Below are 20,274 nucleotides of genomic sequence, written 5' to 3' on the forward strand. Positions count from 1 at the left end.
GGTCTTGTCTGACCAATTTGATTGGATACTATGATGTGGCCACAAAGGAACTGAATGTTAAAAATAATTTTGATATCATATACTTGGATTTCAAAAAAGCTTTTGATACTGATGAACTTGAAAGACTTTTGTACAAATTAGAGGTATTGAATTAAGGGAAAGTTGCTACATTGGATAAAGGGATGGTTGAGTGGGAGACGACAGAGAGTGGTAATCAATGGACACTGCTCTTCATGGACAAAATGTTAGTAGTGGAGTTCCCTAGGGTTCGGTGCTGGGCCGATTGTTGTTCTGTGTATTTATCAATGATATCGATGAAGGTATATCAGGATTAATGTCAAAGTTTGCAGATGATACGAAAGTTGGCAGGGTTGTAATGACAGTAAAGGCAGTGTGCTACTGCAACAGGATCTAGAAAAGTTGGGCAGATCAGCTGAGAAGTGGCAACTGAAGTTTAACATTGACAAATGCAAAGTACTGCATATGGGTAGCAATAACCCAAGAGAAACACACCAACTGTGTGATACTACACTCATGGAAGTGGAAAGTGAAAAAGACCTGGGGAGTAATTGTGCAGTCAAATATGAAGTTTGCTGAGCACTGCAGATGGACTGCCAGGGCAGATCATGGAGTCTTGTCAATAATATATAGGAATTTTGCTAGCAGGGCCAGGGAGGTGATTATCCCATTGTACAAGGAAATGGTTAGGCCAAAACTAGAGTACCGTGTACAAGTCTGGAGGCCATATTTTAGAAAGGATGTAGAGTTGCTAGAACGAGTACAAAGAAGGGCAAGATTGATGAGGGGAACAAAGGGATGCTCTTACCAAGAAAGAAGGCTTAATTTGTGCAAATTGCAGCACCTGGAGAGTAGGCACCTGCGAGGTGATCTGAGTGAGGTGTATAAGGCCTTGAATGGGTTGAGCAAGCTGAATGCTGATGGGATTCTTCCTCCTGCTCAGATTAAGAACCTGAGGGGGCAATGATTCAAATCAAGGAAAGACAGTTGTAGAATAGATGCACAATTAAATAAGAAGGATTGAATGAATTTGTTCATGATTTTAAATTTACTAAAGAGCAAGTAGAACTCCTTGGTTCTAGGTTACAACAATGGAAGTAACTTTAAGCAGGAACTAAAATTACAGCATACTGAAAAAGTAACAAAGTTTTTCCATTATGGATTACAGTATGTATTTCAGTTAAGATATTACTGATCTTCTGAAGGAACCAGGCATTGAAAAATCTTAATGTATGGCATATATTCATTGATTTCTTAAAATTAAGTTTAAAATGAGTTTTACTCCATTGTGCAACAGAAACAGTTGTGCTGTACAGTGGGCTTTCCCATCACAATTCCTTTACTTCATGGTGTTCACTTGAAAGAAACATATGAAAGTATGTTCCATGATCATGAGAGTGATAAAATACCATGACTTTGCTTGGAATATCTGTGAATATTCATAATTTGATTACTCACTAGTCTACAGGAAGGTTTCACAAAATACTGTTGTTTTCTATGTTTGTGGGACAGTTGCACAAGAGTTGGGAAAAGGGGGACACTTTAACACATAGAAGTAATATAAAATATGTTCCACTGGTTGAACCAAATAAGGTTCTTTTCCACCTTTGCATGTAAACCTTGCATTAATAGAAAATTCTGTTAAGATTCTGGATAAAAATTGAAGTTGAGTCTGCTAACTAAGGGCTACTTTTCCCAATTTAACAGATGCTTAACTTAAAGAAATAATTTTCATTTGAACTTAAATAAACTTCCCAAAGCTACAGAATACTGAACCAGCAGCTTGGTAATTGTTTAAAACAACTGTGCATGGATTTCTTGGGAGAAGGATGGAAAGAAGATAATTATGAATCTGTCATCAACTTTATTGCAAATGCTATAAAGATATGGGCTGCCAAATGTATTGGAAATTAATTTTCTTCATTTCTATCTCGCCGTTTTTTACTCAGAATATTTTGGAAGGCCTCAATGATCAGCAAGGGGAATGCTTTCGTCCAGAAATATCCATTATGTAAAAGTGGTATCACGGTGACATGTATATAATGCCATGATGACAGATTTCAGGTTTCTTAAGAGTGAAAGCAAAATGGATTATAAGGAAAATTGTCTGGGTGGTAAACATTTCCATGGAAACAGTATGCATGTAGTATATTATATGTTCAATTAAAGAATTTTAAAATGAATAAGGTTCATTTTTAAGATTTTTTCCCGTATGGAAAAAAAAACATGGCAATATCATGGCAACTTGTTGTGAAGGTATTCACCATATGAGATATACTTAATGATGCCAATTTATAACTACGTACTGGCGCAACTGCACTAACTTGTACATTTGACAGAGTTTAAACATTTCATGCTTCTGTTTTATGTTATCAAAATTTTTCTGAAAATTTAAGCAAAATAAATAAACTTTTTATTTCATTAAAACTGAATACTCAAATGAATACTAAATACTCATAACAACCGTGGGGCTAAATGGCTTTGTGACAACTGAAAGGGAGAGTGGAGGAGAAATTGTTGAGGATGGATATCCTCAACAATTTCTCCTCCACTGGGGCAGAAGGAATCTAAACAATTATATTAAGGGAGGCAGCAAAGAAGGTAAGCAAACCCTTAGCCATAATTATGAGAGCATCCTTAGATTCAGGGGATCCCTATGGACTAGAGATGAGTGAATATATCTCCAAATCATAAAGGGGAATCAAAAGGCGACATGAGTAATTACAGACCTGTTAGCTTAATGTCTGTTTAAGAGAAAATAATGGAATCACTGGTTAAAGAAATAATGCAGGACCATTTGGACAGGCATGCAATCATACTGTAATCACAGCATGAATTTTTCAAGGGGTGGTCTTGTCTAACCAATCTGATAGGTTACTATGATGCAAAGACCAAGGAAATGGATGCAAAAATAATTTTGACATCATATACTTTTTTTTCAAGAAGGCTTTTGATATTATTGCACATAAAAGACTGCTAACAAACTGCAGCAATGTGGAATTAACGGCAAGTCACTACTATGGATAATGGGATGATTAAGTGGAAGAAGACAGAGAGTGGTTATCAATGGGCACTGCTCTTCATGGACTAATGCAATTAGTGGAGTTTCCCAGGGTTCAGTGCTGGGACTATTGTTGTTTTCGATATTTATCAATGATATTGATGAAGGAATATCAGGCTTAATATCTAAGTTTGCAGATGATACAAAAGTTGACAGGGTGGTTAAAGACAGTCATCGGGTGAGCTACAGCATCAAGATCTAGGAAAATTGAGTCAATGGGCTGAAAAATGGCAGTTGAAGTTTAACATTGACAAATGCAAGGTACTACACATGGGTAGCAGTAACCCAGAGTAACTTATCAACTGTGTGATAGTACACTTAGGGTAGTGGAGATTGTAAAAAGACCTGGAGGTAATTATGCAGCCAGACATGAAATTCTCTGAACAGAACAGACATGCTGCCTAAGGGATAAGGAGGTGATTATCCCTTTGTATAAGGTCATGATTAAGCTGCATCTTGAGTATGTATAAAGGTCTGGAGGCCTTACTTTAGGCCCTCATAGGTAGGATTACCATTCTCCCCACACCAGGTGGAAAAGGCCCAAGTCAAGTCCCGTCGAAGATGGGAGGAATTTTTATGGGCCTTTTTTCATAATGCGGCTGAGTTAGTCGGTCTCAGGTGAGGATAACATAGTTGTTTCTCCCGGAAACTCTTATTTTTCATCTAGCAAACAGAAAATCAACTTCAGAACACACGCAGTTTACAGACAACCCCAGGTGCCCCAGGTAACCAGAGTAATATGGCCCTTGTCACTCATGCTCCTAAAACCCTACAAGAACAACAACAGCATCACTTTATAAAGGTTGTAGATCTGTTGGAACAGGGGCAGAGAAGGATAACCACATTGGCGTAGGGAACAAAAGGTTGCTCCTACCCAGAATGGCTTCAGTTCTGCAAACTGCAGCATCTGAAGACTTTGCGCCTGCGGGGAGATCTAACAGAGATGTTTAAAGCCTTGAATGGACTGAGTAAGCTGAATGTTAATGGTTCTTCCACTTGCTGAGACTACACACAGGGCATAAATTCAAGTTGAGGAAAGATGGTTGCAGGATAGATGTGTGAAAGTTTGCCTTCAGCCAGCAGGTGACTAATTGATGGAACACGTTCAATTACCTGAGAGTATACAAAATCAACTTTATTGATTTTGTATACTCTCAGGTAATTGAAGACTGTGAGGCAATGGTGTCCTTTGATGTGGTGTTCCTCTTTACGTGCATTCCCATTGAGCATGGTGTGAACTGTGTGTGTATGGCATTAGAGAGGGATGCCACATTAAGGGCTTCCTTGAGTATGGAGAATATTTGGAGGATATGTAAAAGATGGTTCATGACATGGCTATTGGCTCTCCCATAAGTGCTATTTTTGATAATTTAGCTATGGAGGAGCTGGAATCTAGGATTTTTAATGGATCTGTTTCCTCCCCCCCCTCCATGCTTGCATGGAAATGCTATTTTGATATGTTTGCCATTATACGGAGGGGAGGAGAAGACGAAGCTTTCAATTTTCTTAATAGGTTCCCCCTATATTTCAGTTTACCTTGGAGGTGGAAGTAGAGGGTACCCTCCCTTTCCTTGATGTGTTGGTTTGTAGGAATGGTCTGAGAGTGAAAACAAAAGTCTATAGGAAACCCATGTTATGCTGGGGACAATATACACACTACAGTATGGCATGTCATCAATCATAAAAATAATACAATTAGGGCCTTATTGGATAGGGCTTGGTCACACCACAGCACTTCTGATGACAGACTGGAGGAGATTAGACGTGTCACAGCAGATCTCCAAAAATGTGGCTACCCCCAGAAAATTTGGAAGGAGAACAAAGTTGGAGAGAAGCATTCACACCAGTTGCTACCACAAAACTTTCAGGATATTACAGACTTTTTCAGACACACTGTGTGCAACTGCTGGAGCAGAGACTGACTGTACACTTTTGTGTCAATGGTAAAAGACCCTGTACCTATTGAAGGTACAAGTGATACTGTTTACATGATCAAATGTCCAAATTGTGTATAGGGAAGTCAGCATGTAGGTTCAAAGATCATATGGAGGAGCATATAAAAGCAATAAAGTCTACTGATTACAGAAATCTGCTGTGACAAAACACTTCTGGGAGAAATATCATCAAATTTCTCCAGGTGATGCAGGTGAATTACTGAATGTTCACATAGGTATTTGCACCAGAAATGGCTTGATAGTTAACCAATTTGTTCTTTAGAACATAATACGATTAATAGATATGGGGAGTTCATATTCATCCTTTCTCTGAGACTGTGATCCTTGGATAGGATGAATGGTTCCACCTGGCACACTCCTGGACCATTTTCTGGAGGATAATTTTTATGCTCCCTCAGTAACGTGTATGAAGAGTCGTGATCCTGCTAGTATTCTTTAAGGATGTACCATGGCTGTAAAGTTCCACTGTTGGCAAAGGAGGCAGTCACCTTTGAAAGCTTTGGTGTTTTTTTTTTTTTTTAATCACTTTTAACTCTGTAATATTCATATATTTTTAATTTTATCTATCTATTATTTTTATTGTTTTTAACTCCACAGTTTTATCAGTGGATTTTATTTTTTTATTTTACTATTAAACATAGAGTTTTATTCTGTATTTAATTTACTTTTCTTTTTATTAAAGTCTTTTTTTACATATATGGATCAGTGTATTTATTCAGTTACAGTAGACTGCTGAAATAATGGCACATTGAGATCAGATGTGCCATTACAACACAGATGCCTTGCAGCGCTGAAAAAAGAAAACAAGCAAGTCACGTGATTACTGTATTTGTTTACGTTCACCATTTCCAAAGTGAATTCTGTACTGATATCATGGATTATACTGCTGTTTTACATACAGAGAAGAAAAGAAAAATCTCATACAGAGAAGAAAAGAAAAACAACATTAAAGCTTAGTAACAAACTTGATATAATCCAAACTATTACATTACGATCATTGGAATGATAACTGATATACCCATGTGCACTGTGTCTGCAAATTGCGCGTGTTCTCTGCTTGATTTGCCTGTTTTTCTGAATGAAAAACCCCAGTTTCCGTGGGAAAAACCTTGCAATCTACTCCTGAGACCCACTAACTCAGCCATGGAGTGAAAAAGCCGAAAAAAGTTCCTCGCATCATCGACGGATTCGAACCTGGGCCTTTTCCATCTGGTATGGACAGGATGGTGACGATACCATTGTGCTACCGCACAGACAAAATTTGAGATAATAAAGAAAATAGAATGAGGCCTAAGCAGTAGTGCATTAATGGAGAAATATAACATTGGATCATCAACATGTTTATGTTTTTTTTTTTAATGTGCAGTTAATAAAATTGCTGTCTTAATCTCTCTATTTCTTATTTGGTCTCATTATTTCTGCATTAAATACATTAAAAATAAAACTTACTAGATATAATCTAGGAAAAATCGAAATAACAGCACCTTGAAACCCTGAAGGTACTATTATTTTGAAAGTTTACTGTATTATCAGGTTATTTTCCCAATCGAGGCCTATTTGAAGAAATAATGAGTACTTTTAGTAGTAAAAAAGACAACATTTATAAATTTTCAATTAGTATTAAGAAATGCAGAACTGAGATTAATAAGTTTTGCAATCTATTGATAATATGTGATGCATTAGTACATTAGGAGCACAATTCAAAAAATCCTTTTTTGTTTTAAATATTAAACTTAAAATGAAGTCCTGTCAGGTGTTACAAAAAGATGCAATACTATAAACCAGGTTAAACATATACCATACCTGTAAAATCAGTCTCGCCTATTGAAAAGCACAGACAATACTGAAAAAATTCTACTCTATGAGAACTGCACAGTCTCTACAAGACCAATTTGGTTGACAAGGCTCGGAATCATGTATTCCTATCCTATCATGACTGGGCATAGTTGCATATACTTTCAAATTGAATCCTAAATTGCACTTTTTTCACAAAATTTTCCTGTATCTGTTAAATAAATCTAAGATATACTCAATATCATTAGTAACAACATACAACAATGTGACCTTTGGTACCCTTAAAGGATGATGGCTACTCAATGTCATCAACTTTTGCTTTTTTTTTTATTTTTTTTTTATTTGGTAGTTGTTGGCGCATCGGCGTCTGTGGCCATATTGCACCTCCCAAGGTTTTTGTAGTACTTTGATCCAAGCCCGAGGCGGGAATCGAACCCGCGACCTTTGGGTTGCCGGGCAGGTACTTTACCCACTAGGCTAGCCCGGTCTGCATCAACTTTTGCACCTGGCAGACATTAGCATTCGCAAGGGGCCCATGATGCAAGAAAGCAAACTTATATAATATATAGCATCAGCCAAAAAAACACACACATCCCCTTCTCATTTCACTCATCCCCCCAGCTCCAAATGTCTGCCTTCAATCTGTTTAAGCTAGCAACTTTTACAATGACAGATGGAAGTTTTATTTTGTTCCAGTAATCAACCACCAGCTGGCTAAAGGCAGACTTCCGCACATCTATCCTAAGACTGTCTTTCCTCAATTTGAATTTATGCCCTCTCAGGTGATTATTCTGAGCAACAGAAAGAATCCCAACAGCATTGAGCATGCTCAAACCATTCAAGGCTTTATAAACCTCAATCACTTTAAAATCTCGCCCTTTATCTAAACCTTGGTTTTCCAATAAATGTGCTAAGGCTATCCAAGAGAAGAACGTTGCATATCGTAATTGGCTTGTTTCTAATTCTTCAGTTTCATTTTCTGCCTACACCAAAGCTCGCAACAATTGTAAAGCAGTTATTAATCAGTCCAAACTAGAGTTTGAACAGGCTAAGAGTAGAAAACTTGCTTCTTGCCCTAATGGTAGCCGAGCATTCTGGTCTCTTGCCAAAGCTATTGGCCGCAACTTTTGCCCATCTCTGCTCCCACCTCTGTCCAAACCAGATGGTTCTGTTGTCACTTCAGCCAAGGATAAAGCTGACCTGCTAGCATCCCATTTTACTTCGAGCTCATGTATTAATGATCTTGGTAAAACACCTCCCACCATTCCTAACACGCTCCATTCAATGCCTCCTGTGGTCTTCCGTCAAAAGGATATCAGAAGGATTTTGATGAATCTTGATGCTAAGAAAGCTCCAGGTCCTGATGGTATTTCTCCACTTGTTCTCAAAACCTGTGCTCCTGAACTTACTCCTATTCTTTGCCGCCTTTTTTCACTTCTTATTCCAAAGGTGTTTTTCCTTCTGCTTGGAAATTTGCTCATATCCAGCCAGTTCCTAAAAAGGGTGACAAATCCCTCCCATCCATTTATCATCCCATTGCAATTACTTCTACTCTTTCTAAAGTAATGGAGAAATCAATTAACCGCCAACTCTTAAACTACCTAGAAACCTTCCGTCTGATCAACGATCGCCAGTATGGATTCCGTCAGTGTCGATCCACTGGTGATATTCTGGCTTATGTTACCCATTTATGGACTAATTCAATGGAAAGGTTCGGTGAAACACAAGTAGTTGCTCTTGACATCTCAAAGGCTTTTGATCGTGTTAGGCATAAAGGTCTTCTAAACAAGCTTCCATCTTATGGTTTGCCAACTGTTTTTAGTAATTGGTTATCCAGTTTTCTCTCTGATCGCTCACTGAGGGTGATGGTAGATGGCTCTCTGTCTTCTAACTTCTCCACTAATGCCGGTGTCCCCCAAGGTTCAGATCTTTCCCCCACTATTTTCCTCTTGTATATCAATGACCTTCTTCCATTGACTGGAAATCCTATCCATAGTTTTGCCGATGATAGCACATTGCATTCAACTTTCCATTTTGAGAAACCTTGTCCAGCTCAATCAGCTTCAAGTTCTCGAAAATCTGCTGCCAATTCCTTAAATGCCGATCTTCAGGTAATTCTCTAGTGGGGCAAAGACAACTTAGTTGATTTCAACCCTTCTAAAACTCAATCTCGTCTTATATCTCGCAAAAGGATTCTTCTGCTCCTATGCTTATCTTTAGTGACACTCCGATTTATAGACAAAATGATATATCTCTTTTGGGGATTACCCTGACTTCTAATCTCTCTTGGCACAAGCACATTACAAATATTGCTTCCTCTGCATCTAAAAAACTTGGTTTTCACTTTCGCTCTCGGCGTTACTTTTCTCCCAAACAGCTGCTCACTCTGTATAAATCGCAAATCCGCCCTGCCATGGAATATTGTTCCCACATCTGGGGTGGTGCCCCCAAAACCTCTCTCAGGCTTCTTGATTCCATTCAGAAGAGGGCAGTTAGGTTAATTAATGATTCATCTCTAACAGAGTCTCTCCACTCGCTTTCTCATAGACGCACTGTTTCTGCTGCATGCCTCTTCTACAGATACTTCCATGGGCACTGTTCTTCTGAATTGGCTTCTATAATTCCCGCTCTCTCTTTCAAAACAGTCCGAACACATGCCGCCACCAGCCAACATCCATTTACTGTCCAACTTCAAACCCACAGAACCAACTTTTCATCTTCCTCATTTATTCATTCAACTGCCGTTTTCTGGAACAACCTTCCTTCATACGTATTTCCTGAAAATTACAATCTACAGAAGTTCAAGTCCAATATCAACAAATATCTTCTTTCGTCTTCTCAACCTCCAACCCAAGCACGGTACTAAGTACTATAGGTTATAATACCTCTCGTGTTTGGGGTTCTCATAAAAAAAAAAAAAAAAAAATCAGATCACCTCGCAGGTGCCTAGTCTCCAGACACTGTAATTTGAAAAACTTAACAATTTCTTCATAAGAGCAACCCTTTGTTCTAGTCATTAATCTTGTTGCCTTTCTCTGTACTCATTCCAACAACTCTACATCCTTCTTAAAATGAGGCTTCCAGACCTGTATACAGTACTCAAGGTTTCGCCGGACTATTGCCTTATACAAGAAGATAATCACCTCCTTAGCCCTGCTAGAAAAATTCTTGAACATCATTGACAAGACGCCATGAGCTACCCTTGCAGACCATCTGCACTGCTCAGAAAACTTTATATCTGCCTGCACAATTACCCCCAGGTCCTTTTCACTCTCTACCTCTGTCAGTGTAGTACCACACAGTTGATACGTTACTTTGGGGTTACTGCTTCCCATATGTAGTATTTTACATTTGTCAACGTTAAACTTCAGTTGCCACCTCTCAGCCCATCTACTCAACTTTTGTAGATCCTGTTGAGCAACGTACTGTCATTAACAACCCTGCCGACCTTCGTATTGTCTGTAAACTTGGACTTTAAGCCTGATATACCATCATCAATATCATTTATAAATACAGAAAATAACAATGGACCCAACACTGAACCCTAAGAGACTCGGCTAATAACATTAGTCCACGATGAGCAGCATCCATTGATTATGACTCTCTCTTCTCCCACTCAACCAACCCTTTATCCTTAGCAGCAATTTGCCTCTAATGCCACACTGCTCCAATTTGTGCAGCAGCCTTCCATGTGCAACAGTATCAAAAGCCTTTCTAAGATCCAAATATATAATATGAAAATTAATTTTTTGCATCCAGTTCCTTTGTGACTAAATCATTGTATTCAATCAAATTGATCAGACAAGGATTCCCCTTAACAAACCCATGCTGTGTCTGAGCTATAACTGAATTCTCATCTAAATGATCCTGCAATACTTCTTTAACCAGTGCCTTCATTAATTTTCCTAGAACAGAAGTTAAATTAACAGGTCTGTAAATACCTGTGTCTTCCTTTGATCCTCCTTTGTGGAATGGGGTCACATTTGCACATCTCCAGTTCATGGGTACCTCCCCAGAGTCCAAGGAAGCTCTCATAATTATGGCTAAGGGTTTTCTTACTTCCTTTGCTGCCTCCTTTAATATAACTGGATAGATTCCATCCACCAGAGGTGCCTTGTTTTATGTTTATCTTCAACAATTTCTCCTCCATTTTACTCTGAGTTATTACAAGATTATCTAGCTTATCAGAGTTTAATTCACCTCTGGCATTCCCCTCCCTGAATAACTCTCATGTGTGAATGTAGATGCAAATTATTCATTTAGTTTGTTAGCTACCTGAGGATCATCAACAGGTAAACCATCGATATCAAGTGGACCAATCTGATTCATCCCCTTCCTTCTAGAGTTTACATAAGAAAAGAACTCTTTGCTGTTTTTTTTACATCCTTTGCCAAAGATTTCTCGTAATCTGCCTTTGCCTGCCTAACCTCCATTGTGACTTGTTTACAGACCAGCTTATATCTATCATAGGCTTCTGTGTTACCTGTTAATTTATATATGTATCCCATGTATTTTTCTTCTCTGCCACATGTCTATTTTTTTTTTTATTTATTTTTTTTTATTTTATTAAAACGGGAACAGTAGATACATTTTCAACAACAACTATTTACATTCTATGTACAAAGCAAAAAAGAAAGATAAAGAAAACTTTTTAGAATGAAATACAAACGTTTCAACATTTCAATTTCAGGAATTAAGAAAACAGTTTCTTGGCATTGGATCATTCTCATATTAAGTGTCACACGTTGAAGGTGATGGGCTGTTCAGTGATGGTGAAGAGGTGACTGCCACTGTTCCATTCGCTGTTAAGATGATCCACAGTTTCTGGTTTTTTGCTGTGGAATTCGAGTAAAAGTCTGCTCTGAAACTTCCTCCGTAGGCTCCACTTCAGATGTTGCGCCGATATGTCGACAGGAGGCACGTTGTCACTGCTTCTTGTGTGCTTCAAGTAGAAGTTGTAAATGACGGCCTTGGCTGCAATGAATAGGAAGTTGCAGGTGGTGTGTGCTGTCTGCTCAGAGTGAAGTAGGTACCAGTAGTCCTCCGGAGTGTGGGCGTGGTTGCAGGCAAGCTTTGCTGCATCCAAAGTGTATTTGACGAGTTCCTTGTTCACAGGGCATGCCAGGTATATGTGTTCCAGGGTACCTGGAGTGGCGCAGAAGAGGCAGTAGTTTCAGTAGCGTAACCCGAAGATTTGTAGCTTGAGTGGGGTGGGAAGGATGGTGTCACAGTCTCCACTGGATGTCTGCATCCGATTTGGAACATTGTCCTGTACGGAAGGTTCCACTGAAAGTTTGATGGTGGCTTGTGGCGATTGGAGAGGAGTGTAGGGACAGCTAGGGATGTTGATGACAGGAAAATGGTAGTTGTATGGCGAGACATGATTAGCTGATAGAGAATTTTTTGGAGGGTGCAGGAGACAGAGGTACCGTGTCTTTTGGTGATGTGATGACGAAGGTTGGTATAGGCGAGGATCCAGTGACATTTCCAATCCCTTTAGTTGTAGTGATGTCTGGAAGAGCTTGTATGATCACTGATTTTAGATGTATGTGTTGCTGCTTTGCATTTATGGTTTTAATGGGCAAATCTTCTGATCCTTTCCATTCAAGGATTGGTGTCAGGAGGTCGCCTATGGTTGTTATTCCTGCCCAGTTCCACGTAGGGAAGAAGAGAATATCATCATTTGCAGGGTCTATACAAGGGAATAATCACCTCCTTATCCCTGCTAGAAAAATTCCTATATATCATTGACAATACACCATGAGCTACTCTTGCAGCCCGTCTGCACTGCTCAGAGAACTTCATATCTGCCTGCACAACCACCCCCAGGTCCCTTTCATTCTCTACCACTGTCAGTGTAGTAGCACAGAGTTGATACGTTGCTCTGGGGCTGCTGTTTCCCATATGTAGTACTTTACATTTGTCAATGTTAAACTTCATTTGCCACCTCTCAGCCCAATCTCCTCAACCTTTCCAATTACTATGTAAATTAAGTAAAAAAAAATTAAATTTTCCAAAAACTTTCTAGTTACTTGGAAGAGGAGGGGGGGGGAGGTTTCTATGATTGCTCATACAATGCTATTATATCACATGGCAGATTAAGTAATTTATTATCAAAAGGATAAAATTTAAAGAAATTAAACCAACTCAATGCCAAACACTTAAACTATTTATGGCTACATATTGGGAACTCACTTGTTTCCCATCTTCAGGCCAATAAGGGATAGAGCATTGTTTGAGGAGTGGTACTATAAGTTTTCAGTTTGGTAATTTCTAATAGAACATATTCTAATAATACTATACTCCCTTACATATAAAATTGTCATATAATTAGTATATTTTTTTCTTATAAATTTAATTAGCTCATTAATTCATTAATATCTCTAAAGTTACTCTCTAAATTAGTTGGAAAGGCTTACCTGTTAACATGATCCAGAAGTGGAGTCTCTTGGTCCAGTTGGGGAAGACTAGAGTGGAAGGGGTGGACTGACTTTTATATATAGGTTGCAGTTGACTTGGTGTAGCGGGAAGCTGTTGCGTGGCAAACCTGGGGGATTTTGGGTACAGATATATTATGGAGGGTAGAGTAGGATGGCTCTGAGGTTGGGGAGGAAGGGTGAGACTAGCTTAAGAGTATATCTATGGATGATTTCTAAACTTTTTAATCTGTTATGGATTATTATATCGACATATGAAGTATTTAATAATTGACTGTGTTGTACTACTATAATATTAAAATTAAATTAAATGATAATGTCCCAATAAAACTGTCATACAATTGCCAAATTGTTATGATTATTACATTAATGATAATTATTATTATTATTTAGTTGATTAATAGTTCATTAAATTTAAGTTAAAGCTCTAAAAATTAAATTTTAAATTTTCAATTAATTTGAATTTTAATTGGGACCACCTCGATTTACTTTTTTTTATTAAGAGGTTTGGGAATTTTCTTTTTGCTGAGAACTTCTTCAGGATATCTGTATGGAATAGGTTGTAATAAATATTGTGGAAGTTACTCCTAGCTTCTTGCTGATTGTGGAGTTTCAGAACCATTTTGTAAAGTATGCTTCTTTGAAGGTTCTTCTGGAGTATGATGAATCTGTTGTTAGAAATATGGGTGTTGGAGGAATCCCCATGTGCCCTCTGCAGGAAAAGGCATGTGCAGATGTTTCAGACTTAATTAATTATTATTATTATTATTATTATTATCATTAGCCATATGGTGCAAGGAAGCCTTAGGCTTATGCTGCACCAGTCAAAAAATTTTCTGAACTACCCTGAGAGAGAGAGAGAGGAGACGAGAGAGAGAGAGAGAGATAGAGAGAGAGGGGGGGGATTCATCAATAAACAGAAGAATGATGATATCCAGCTCAGGACCCTGGGGTGTGCCAAGCCCATACTCACCAGATGTGAGCCCCTGGGGTTAAATTAAATTTATAAGAAAAAGTGCCAATAATTATACAACTGTAAATGTAAACGTGTATATTATAATTAGAATAGATTGAATTGTAAATAATCGAATATCATTATAAAATTGAAAACTTGTAGTACCATTCCTCAAACAATGTTCTATCACCCACAGTCTGAAGAAAGGAAACAGTGAGTTCCTGAAATGTATCCATAAATAGTTTAGGTATATTGAGATGGTTCAATTTCTTTTAAACTGTATCATTTTGATAATAAATTACTAAATCAAACATGTGATATAATAGTGTTGTGTCTATCAATTCATTCACATAAAAACATATCTGTTTCTCAGGAACTCTAAATTTTCGACTAATATGAGCTGTGGCCTTGAACCAGATCTAATGTTGACAATTCACATTGTACTGATTCTCACAATACTGACAGCACTTTTGTCTACTCTGATCTGCAGATCTTAAATTATCTGGACAGTAAGAATGTTGGTTATGCTTGAACAGACTAACGGTGGTGTTATAAGAAACAAGAACACAATTTTAACAATCAGTAGAGAATTGGGGTTCCATTTTTATAGGCCCATTCTCTCCTGGATAGTCTTATAACTGCAAAAAAATTTCTTCAGACTCATGGATAATACAGTCAGCCATTATTTCATCTGTGGAAATACCCAGCATAACTGCTAATTTCTGCATTTCTTGGTTGAGAATTAAAACAAGTTAAAAATTTAAACCTGATCCAATTTATCATCCTCAGCATGATAGAGAAGTGGTTACAGAATTTTTTCTCCTTTCTGCATGCTTCTCCTTTGGTTCAGAATTTACTCTTGCAGTATGATTCATCCCTCCTTTCTACAGTTGCCACTCTGAAATCCTGGACAATGCTGGTTTTAGGACAATATATTTAACCAAACAAAAAATGTTAACATTCAAGTAGAAATAAAGTGAGAATGCATTGGAAGGAAGGCATCAATTTTTCACATTATTTTTCTATACAATTAAACACTTTTTATAATTATAATATTATTTTATTATTATTTACTCTTTTAACACTTGGAACACTGATCAAAATCTGATTGCAAAAAAGTTGGTACCACAAAGTTACCAAAGTGATTTTGTAGGTGATTATTTTGGCAATATTTCATTTAAGAAAAGAATTAAATAAAATAATGAGGTGAAAAATATAAACAGAAACAAAATAGTGCATGGGATATTTTTTGTAAGATTATTTTTTATAATTTTTTTTAGTTAGTTAGGAAACAAAAGTAAAGGCTTTTAGATTCTATCCCCAGCATGTTCAAATTGAGAACACACTCTCCCTGCTTTGGAATTCATGGGAAAGTTTTTCACAAGTACTGAAACACCTTCAGTTGCCTTGAAATCCAGGCAAAAAAAAAGTCATTTCAGATAGTTAGTTAGTTAGTTATTTCATTTTTAGGAGCATTAGCAACTAAGGCCATATTGCTCCGGGATATGCGGTGGTCATTCCCTGACCTTTCCGCATCCTTCGTATTTAGTGGTGACGGGCTCGAACCCCGGTATAATCGAGAAGCGTGTGCTACGCACTGCTGCTCCTTCCCACCTGGCTACGGAGGTGCCAGTCATTTCAGAAAGACAATGAAATAAAGATAACTTTATTTTATCCAGTTATATTTTATTCAGAATATGGAGTATGGACAAGAATCTTTGGCTTATAAGTTGTCAATTTATCTGGCAAACTTGAGATAGGAGATAAACAATTTTCAGTTTTCCATAATGACTACTGTCATTAGTGTCATTAAGCACAGCTTCAGATGAAAGTATAAATTATGAATGAAATTCTCAATTTTCAGTAGCTGTGCTTAATAGCATTAGCAAGGGCACATGATGCAAAAAGCAAGCTTATATAGAATCAGCCAACACCCCCCACCCCCTGCTAATTCACACGCTCCAAATGTTTGTCTAGTTCTGCCTTAAATCAGTTTAAGCTATCAACTTCTACAACAACAGATGGAAGTTTGTTCCAGCAATCAATCACCCGCTGGTTAAAGGCAAACTTCCGAACATCTATCCTACAATTGTCTTTCCTCAATTTGAATTTACGCCCCCTGAGGCGATTATTCTGAGCAAGAGGAAGAATCCCATCAGCATTGAGCATGCTCAAACAATTCAAGGCTTTATACACCTCTATCAGATCACCTCGCCGATGCCTAGTCTCCAGACACTGTAATTTGCAAAACTTAAGCCTTTCTTCGTAAGAGCACCCCTTTGTTCCATTCATTAATCTTGTTGCCCTTCTCTGTACTCGTTCCAGCATCTCTACATCCTTCTTGAAATGAGGCCTCCAGACCTGTATACAGTACTCAAGGTGTGGCCTGACCATTGCCTTATACAAAGGGATAATCAACTCCTTATCCCTGCTAGAAAAATTCCTGTATATCATTGACAAGACACCATGAGCTACTCTTGCAGATCGTCTGCTCTGTTCAGAAAACTTCATATCTACCTGCACGATTACCCCCAGGTCCTTTTCACTCTGTACCTCTATCAGTGTAGTACCACACAGTTGATATGTTACTCTGGGGTTACTACTTCCCACATGTAGTACTTTACATTTGTCAATGTTAAACTTCAGTTGCCACCTCTTAGCCCATCTACTCAACTTTTCTAGATCCTGTTGCAGCAACATACTGTCATTAGTGTCATTAACAACCCTGCCGACCTTCGTATTGTCAGCAAACTTGGACATTAAGCCTGATATACCATCAATATCAATAATGAATACAGAAAACAACAATGGACCCAACACTGAACCCTGGGGGACTCCACTAATAACATTTGTCCATGAAGAGCAGTGTCCATTGATTACCACTCTCTGTCATCTTCCACTCAACCAACCCTTTCTCCATAGCAGCAATTTGCCTCCAATGCCACACTGCTCCAATTTGTGCAGCAGTCTTCCACATGCAACAGTATCAAAAGCCTTTCTAAGATCCAAATATATGATATCAAAATTATTCTTTGCATCCAGTTCCTCATCCAATCAAATTGGTAAGACAAGGCTTCCCCTTAACAAATCCATGCTGTGTCCGAGCTATAACTGAAGTCTTGTCTGGATGATCCTGCAATGCTTCTTTAATCAGTGCCTCCATTAATTTCCCTGGAACAGAAGTTAAACTAAGAGTCTGTAATTACTTGTGTCTCCCTTTGATTCTCCTTTGTGGATTGTGGTCACATTTGCACATTTCGAGTCCATGGGTTACTCCCCTGAGTCCAAGGAAGCTGTCATAATTATGGCTAAGGGTTTGCTTACTTCCTTTGCTGTCTCCTTTAATATAACTGGATAGATTCCATCCACCCCAGGTTTTTTTTCTTATGTTTATCTTCAACAATTTCTCCTCCACTTTACTCTCAGTTATTATAAGATTATCTAGCTTACTGCCAGGGTTTAATACACCTGTGGAATTCCCCTCTCTGATACCTTTAATACAGTACAAATATTACTATTTTACTTATTAAAATATTAAATTACTCTTGTTTTTCTAAATATAGTATGTAATTAGAAAAGCAAGAGTAGAAAATGGGTGTAAAAACCTAAGCAAAGGGTACTGTGAGCCATTATGCAAATTTTGTACAACAGGTTTTTTTATTTCTAGGGCAATGCAAACAAAATACAATAGAGAAATGAACCTGTCATAAAAATTAATATTAGATTAATTTTCAAAGCAAATAAGTGCACACAATGTCAACTCTAACTTGCATTAAAAGTTGCAAAATATGAACCAAAACACCACTCTTCCTTGTTAACAATTTAGTGAATGCTGCCTTCTCTGTCACCAAGACCAATGAGAGACAAGTACTGAGAGACATCATGAATGTCACATAGGCTGAAAGATGACGAACCGATCATAGGAAACTTAACATTTTATGGCAAATTTTAACTTAAGTGTTTTAAGCACACTGACGATACAGCCATATCTATATGTAATTACATAAAAAAAATAAAATATCAATAATAATAATAAATAAATAATTAAATTTAGTAATTTGTGAACTTTGGCAGTTGACTGTGAGTAAGACCACAGTATTTTGCTTATGGCAGTCGAAAGTACTGGTCTGCAAAAATAAATGCATAGATATGAAGCTATCAGTGGAGATTAGCATTAGTAGAGGCATTTGATGCAAGAAAGCAAGCTTATGCAGCATCAGCCAAAAAAAAAAAATAAATAAATAAATAAATAAAAAATAACCACTTCCACTTCACCCCTCTGTTTGTTCGAAATACCTGTCCAGCTGAGCCTTAAACTTATTTAGGCTATCAACTTCCACGACAAGGGATGGAAGTCTATTCCACCAACCAACCAACCACCCGCTGGCTAAAGCCAAATTTCCTCACGTCTATCCTACATCTGTCTTTTCTCAATTTGAATTTATGCCGTCTCAGGTGATTTTTCTGAGCAAGAGGAAGAATCCCATCAGCATTGAGCATGCTCAAACCATTCAAGGCTTTATACACCTCTATCAGATCACCTCGCCGGTGCCTAGTCTCCAGATGCTGTAATTTGCAAAACTTAAGCCTTTCTTCGTAACAGCACCGATTTGTTCCATTCTCTAATCTTGTTGCCCTTCTCTGTACTTGTTCCAGCATCTCTACATCCTTCTTGAAATGAAGCCTCCAGACCTGTATACAGTATTCTAGGTGTGGTCTGACCACTGCCTTATACAAGGGAATAATCACCTCCTTATCCCTGCTAGAAAAATTCCTATATATCATCGACAATACACCATGAGCTACTCTTGCAGACCATCTGCACTGCTCAGAAAACTTCATATCTGCCTGCACAACCACCCCCAAGTCCCTTTCATTCTCTAACACTGTCAGTGTAGTACCACAGAGTTGATACGTTGCTCTGGGGCTGCTGTTTCCCATATGTAGTACTTTACATTTGTCAATGTTAAAACTTCATTTGTCACCTCTCAGCCCATCTGCTCAACCTTTCCAGATCCTGTTGCAGTAGCATAGTGTCAGTAGTGTCCTTGACAAACCTGCCAACCTTCGTATCGTCTGCAAACTTGAACATTAAGCTTGATACACCATCATCGATATCATTTATAAATACAGAAAGCAATAATGGACCCAATACTGAACCCTGAGGGACTCCACTAATAACATTAGTCCACGATAAGCAGTGTCCACTGATTACGACTCTCTGTCTTCTCCCCCTCAACCACCCCTTTATACATAGCAGCAATTTGCCTCCAATGCCACACTGCTCCAATTTGTGCAGCAGTCTTCCATGTGCAACAGTATCAAAAGCCTTTCCTAAGATCCAAGTATATAATATCAAAGTTATTCCCTGCATCCAGTTCATTTGTGACTGCAACATAGTATCCAAAACGACGACTTAGGGATCGTCTGGGTGAACATTTAAATGCCATAAGAACCGCTGATTACAGTAAGTCTGCCGTGGCCGAACCTTTTTGGGAGAAGCAGCATCAAATCTCCCCGGAGGAAGCTATTATTTTGGATCGTGCACACGGATACTGGGAGCGTAAATGGCTCGAGGGTTTACGGTTTGGTTCATCCATTAAGAATACCATGAATAGAGATAGAGGCATGCATATTCATCCTATTTTTGAAACAATTGTATTAACTTTGGATGAATGATTTTATTTGCCACATACCCGAGACATTTCCGCTTCCGGTTCTGACCATGTGCCGATTGAACCACGTGGAGAAAAACTATGTGTGGAGGTACCGTGAACCTGTTATTTAAGGAGATGTTGCAGAAAGTCATATTACTGTTGAAGAAGAGAGCTGACGCTCTCGAAAGCTCGGCTTTTAGCACTTTTAATTTTATATTTTAGCTTAATTTATGGTAAACGATCTTTTATTACAGTTTTTAGTATTCCGCAATATACAATTATTAGTTTATTGTAAATTATTTGTTTTTATACTATTTGTAAAATTTTAGTTACAGTAAAATTTTGTTCAATGGTCGGTGTATGAGTTTATTTCCTAGATGTGAGTTTTCCAGACCTC

At 38.0% G+C, this 20,274-nt stretch overlaps 1 protein-coding gene across 7 annotated transcripts in view; it reads right to left on the reverse strand.

The window, feature by feature from the left end:
• LOC150085649 (cilia- and flagella-associated protein 206) overlaps positions 1–20,274 on the reverse strand; it is a 465,016-nt gene that overhangs the window by 308,362 nt on the left and 136,380 nt on the right. Inside the window, exon 2 of one of the 7 annotated variants that reach the window (XM_090373416.1) lies at positions 13,248–13,375. The exons of the other annotated variants lie outside the window; for them this stretch is intronic. Within the exon in view, the coding sequence (XP_090229542.1) occupies positions 13,248–13,257 (10 nt within the window). The 5' untranslated portion in view covers positions 13,258–13,375. The remainder of the gene's footprint in view (positions 1–13,247; positions 13,376–20,274) is intronic. 7 annotated transcript variants of the gene reach the window in all.

This window comes from Mastigoproctus giganteus, chromosome 5 (assembly GCF_048544385.1).
Source record: "Mastigoproctus giganteus isolate SK-2022 chromosome 5, ASM4854438v1, whole genome shotgun sequence".
Classification (NCBI taxonomy): Eukaryota; Metazoa; Arthropoda; class Arachnida; order Uropygi; family Thelyphonidae; genus Mastigoproctus; species Mastigoproctus giganteus.